At 34.2% G+C, this 5528-nt stretch overlaps 1 protein-coding gene across 1 annotated transcript; it reads right to left on the reverse strand.

Annotated features, from left to right (window-relative positions):
- Positions 1-978: 978 nt before the first annotated feature.
- Positions 979-3562, reverse strand: LOC114409783 (two-component response regulator ARR6-like). The gene is made up of 5 exons (XM_028373369.1): positions 3253-3562; positions 3071-3147; positions 2874-2951; positions 2650-2720; positions 979-1492 (listed from the first exon to the last, which is right to left on the reverse strand). Exons 1-5 carry the CDS (start codon positions 3389-3391, stop codon positions 1243-1245), a joined length of 615 nt encoding a protein of 204 aa, XP_028229170.1. The 5' UTR covers positions 3392-3562; the 3' UTR covers positions 979-1242.
- Between the last annotated feature and the right edge of the window lie 1966 nt (positions 3563-5528).

The following is a 5528-nucleotide window of genomic DNA, read 5'->3' on the forward strand; positions in this document are numbered from 1 at the left end:
TAAAGCTAGAATTGAGGGACAAATCATGTACTCCAAACCAGTAGATGGTGTTTCTTATTCATATGACAAAGTTGAAAACAAAATTGTGTTGAACATTAAAAATTAGAATGCTTGGTAAGATAGAGGCAGAGGCTTATGGGTGTTTGATTATGCATAGTAAATGATTGGATGCGCCTAACTTTGAAACAAGATGGCGTAGTTTTTCTGCGGTGTGTTCAGATGCACATTGTCCTTGTAATTTATCATGTTTAACCGTGAATTAATAGTTATAACTTTCACATTTTTAAATTAAATTGAAGTGATTTTTCACTTAATGAGTGTCCAAATATGCATGCGCTAAGACGGTTAACATGAAATTTACCTAAATGTGTGGGATAAATGTAGAATCAAATCCCCATTAGTTAGACTCAGACCCTTAACCACAACTTAGGCAAACATTCATTAAACATGGGAATGCTAGTTGGGATGGTGATCAATATTTCGCATAAAATAAGGCACCTTTAAGTGAAACCCCTACGGCAACAATGTCTATGCAGCTCCAAAAGGGAATAAATCAAACAAATAAAATACATAAAAAAAATGAGAGAAAAATGACAACTCTAGAGTGTTTGTTTGGAGTGAATTGGCATGGAATTAAATAGAAAGAGGGAAGAAGAGTTGAAACGGTTCTCTTCAGTATAAAATGCAGTCAAATTGGACTGTACAGAGCTCTCTATTTTGTCTTCCATTACTTCTCTTGTGCAGTCTGTCAAAGCCAACTCTGGTCAAGTTGGTCTTCCATTACTAGGGGCAAAATTGTCCTTCTCTTATATTTAATATTTTTTCCTCTCTTTTCATTACAAAATATATTTTTCAGTTAAAATTCACTTCAGTTTCTAACTTTTCTATTTCAACTCCCATCCAAACATAGGCTAAGTAGAGGGTCCAAAAATTTCACACAATCCAGAATGTTAGTCAAGTGAATATAAAGAGACATAGTAAACAAATATTTGAGGTAAGACCCCTCAAAATAGAGGGTTTCATTAATTTAATGAACTTTCTCTGTACAGCATCAGAATGAACAAAAAAAATATGTAAGCCACCGAACTAAAGAACAAAATGATTCTGTCATCCTCTTCCTCATTCCTAATCCTAGTACTCGTTGTCAGCAATGTTTAGTGTAAAAACGCAAATTACATCTGAGGCTTTTGAATATGAACAATGGTTTGGCAAAAATGGAGGAGACATACATCACTGCTCAATCTATATGCTCAATCTAGATTTCTTCGGTTGCAATACACATGGCGATGGAGGTGATGATATATCACAGGGATGAGAAACTGATGAGAATGCAGTTGATAGAGATGGAATGCAATCATCTGATCGGCTTCTTTTTTTAGATATTTTTACTCCTTTCATCCCTTCACCTCTCATTATGAAATCTGTTACGCGTTTTACATCTGACAACTTGACAGGTTTCAACAGAAACTCCTCTGCTCCTTCCTCCAAGCAACTGCCAATCAGTAAAAACAAACAATGAATAATTGGGTCTACAAGTCAAAATAATTATCAAATTTGAGAGGTAAAGATAAAGAATACGGTATAGAACTTTGTTCAAATCTTGAAGTAATTATTAACAAACTATGAATTTTATAATCCATAGAAACACTGAGGGTGAACAACTGAACACAACCTAACGGTGTTGGCCAATAATTTCATGTGTAGATGAATAGAAGTATTGATTAGATGTATAATTATGTGGCAATTATAGTGACAATAATTGCTGCCATGCCAACAGGATCCTTTACAACAGTTGACCATTAGGCAAGAGGAAATCTGGATTTCATCATGTTTCAATCCTTGTAGCCACAATTGCAAGTTGGAAGTAACATGTTTCCAAAACGCTGCATGTGACTAACATGATGAGATTATTGATGAATCAAGTCTTAACAGATGAATTTTACTAGAACAAACCTATAATGAGAAAGCATGGGGATCTAACACAACATCAATAACCTTATCCCATTAGGTGAGATCAACTACACAGGATACACAATATCATTGACCTCTAATAAAATCAAAATTATTCACCATAATATTCCCTTGGACTCTTTAAATAATTTCCTCAGATATCCTTGTCTCCACTCTCCCTCCCTTTTTCGCATGACTAAACACCATGTGATCTATCGATGTGTCCAAACTCCAAGCCCTCAGTGATCTCATATATGTTTGGATTAAAGTTACAAAAGTACTTTTGTGAATTCCAATGTATAAACATATGAAGGAAAAATTTGTTGCTTTTGAATTAAAAGTACTTTTAAGATCTCTCAACTTTAATCCCAAAATACACCTATTTTGTCCAAACCCTACGTGATCTAATCATATCCAAAAACATATTCATGTCTTTCATCAATGCAATTCAAGTCTAGATGTGAATCAAGTCCGGGAAAACAAGATACGGATGCAGCAATGTGTAACTCATCAACTTTCTGATATTTTAGCTCACCAAGCCATTAGCATAGGCAAATCAACAAACATCATCACAATCTAGTAAATATCATCACATAAATCAAGCAATTTTATCAAAGAAATCAGCCAGAAAAATAAAGGCTTCTATCTCCTAAAACCAAAGAAGAACCAAACAGCATCTTATCTTAATCAAGAGCTTACCTATCAATTCTGGTCAAGATATTCTCAGACGACATAACCACCACTGGAACCTCTCTAAAAACAGATGACTCCTGCAGATATTAACAGATAGAAGAATTAAAAATCAAGGAGAAAAGGGGGGAAACCACCACTATGAAATCAGGAAAACATTAACAATTCTCTCTTCTAATACATTCATCTTCGACAAGAAATTAAAACAAGAACGACCATGTCTCATTTCTCACCTTTATCTTCTTGAGCAATTCATATCCTGTCATCCCGGGCATGGAATAATCCGTCATTATCAAATTAACCTTCACACTCTGCCGAAACAGTCATCAAAATAACAACATAAGCATCACTTCCAAGTAAGCCCTATTGTTTAAAACACTAAAAAGAAGTGCCTTTAACAATTCAAAAGCCAAGTTTGCATTTTGCTCACATCAAGACCAATGGAACTTTTTTCTCCATCCAACCCCAGATACTGCAGAGCCCTGCTTCCACTCTCCACCACCGTCACTGCCAAAACCCATATCCAAGAACAACCATCAGAACCCAAGAGAGAAAAAAAAAAAAAAAAAACAAAACAAAAGACACTCAAAGTCTCCATCTTTGGCTCTTAACCTTTGCAAGACGAGATTTTGAGCAACCGTTCAATGACCTTGCGGTCCACGTGGCTGTCATCAACAGCAAGCACGTGTAACTTCCCGGCAGCACAAACTTCCGGCAAACCCTGCCTGAAAACATCGCCGGCAGAAGCCATCCCTTAACGAAAACGATGAAGTATTGATGAAAGAGATAAAGAGAAAAAAGAATGGTATCATAAAAGAAAATGAATGGTGAAGGAAGGGGAAAAGGGTGAATAAATAATAAGAAGAATGTGAAAATGAAAAGAGGGGAGATTCGGAGGATCCAAATCAGAGAGATCTTGTTTGTTGTTTTTGGAAATGAAGCAGAGAGGATTATCCCACCTGCACTTGTCGCTTCTCCTGTCACAATCATTCTTTTTTATTTTATTTATTAAAAATTAACAAACAGTAACGTTATTGATGGTCAGACAAGACCAAACGTATCTTTTTTGGGTCCACCTTCGCTCTCTCTGCATCCTTCCGAGAGCCATCTTTGACTTTCACACGGTTCAGACTTCAGATTTTGAACCATCTATTACGCGTACCTAGATCCTAGATCGATCATCACCTTTTTTACTTCCTACGTTTATTATTACAATTTCGTGGAATTTACGTTGACGTATTAATTTTTTTCAATTATTAAATATGATTGAGACAGATTTTTTAGTTGGTTAAGATTATATTTTTGAGAATGCTTTTATTTAAAAAATGAGATTTGGTTGTCTTACTTATTTTTTTGGGATTAAGGAGAAGTCCAACCAACTACTAAGAACAATCCAATACTTTTTCTTTTTTCTAACTTTTGAACAAGCATACGACTTTAACAACACAATACAACACGTTTGAATTTTTTTTTTTCTCTTTTTACTATTTGCCTTTTGAGCACATGCAATTTCTCTTTCTCAGCAGTTGTAAATTTGCATTACATTGCAGCAGGAAAAGAAAAAGATTTTTTTTATGTGTATTTATGTCCTATTTTGATTTGAACATAAGTTAGATTTTATAGTTTTATATATGTAAATCTAATTATATTGTTCAGGACCCACAAATAGTCGGTCTTCAATTGGACTTCCCAATAAACAAGTCATTTTTAACTTCTTAATATTTAAATATGTTTGACTAACCTTATCTATTGACAGGTAATTAATTATCTATAAGGTTAAATATTATCTACAATGTACATTTATTTTCTATCTTTTATCTATAAATAAATGTTTATTTCTAACATTATTTATAAGTTTTCGACTATTATCTACAAGCAAAGAATTATTTACAAAGGTTATAACAGTCCCTACAAACAAAGACCGACAGTCATGCTCTACTATTATAAATACAAGTTCCACCTAATCCTCTACACACATTTGCTCATCCCTCGAGCTTAAGCATACTTGCACCTATTCCCATATTCTTATTTGAGTAGTAAAGTCTTTTGTTTTGTAGGTCTCCACTCATATCCTCTTGACAAAGGCATCTCTCCAAGTCGATGTGTAAGGTCTGGGACCCCACATTAACCGTGTTAGCCCTAACGTATCCAAGTTTCAAATTTTGGTAAGAACACTAATTGAACAAATTTTATGTATTGAATTAGTCAAAAAAGAATTTAAAATTGTATTCCAAAATCAAAAACATGATTGTGTTTGTTTCGATATAGACGACATGTCCAAGCATTCAAGTGTGTGACCCCCGTTCTAGGGTTCTTAAAGGAATATAAATACTCGACTTAGGCTAATAGATGATTCCATATTATGCAGAGTTAGTTTTGTGTATTGTGGAAGGAGATAGGAACTAACCCTATATCGCGGGAGGGGTGTTCCTCACATGTTGTCTGTGGGATACTTAGTGTTAGACTAAGGTGGTTAGTCCAAAGAGGTTGGTTCCAAATATTCTGACCAAGAGAGATCGACCTACAAATGTCATCCTTGGAGCAATCGACCTCGGAGATATCAGTCTTGGGGGGTATTAGGGATAAGTGTGTATGTCCAAGACTTAATCCATCGTATAACCAATTACAATTCTAATAATAAAGTATTACTAGTATTTCATTATCATATTCAACTACAAAATAATTGATTTGATAAGGTTCTTGATTAAAATTATGAACTTATTATCAAAATAGAGATTATGATAATGAGAAACAAGTCGTTTATGATTTTAATTTGTTATTGGTCATGGAATTATTGTGAATAGAACATCAATAATCTAGATAGATCAATATATATATGCAATTGTCCTTATTTGACAAAGATTAATAGATCTTATTTATTAAATTAC

Source organism: Glycine soja, chromosome 4, assembly GCF_004193775.1.
Source record: "Glycine soja cultivar W05 chromosome 4, ASM419377v2, whole genome shotgun sequence".
Taxonomy (NCBI): Eukaryota; Viridiplantae; Streptophyta; class Magnoliopsida; order Fabales; family Fabaceae; genus Glycine; species Glycine soja.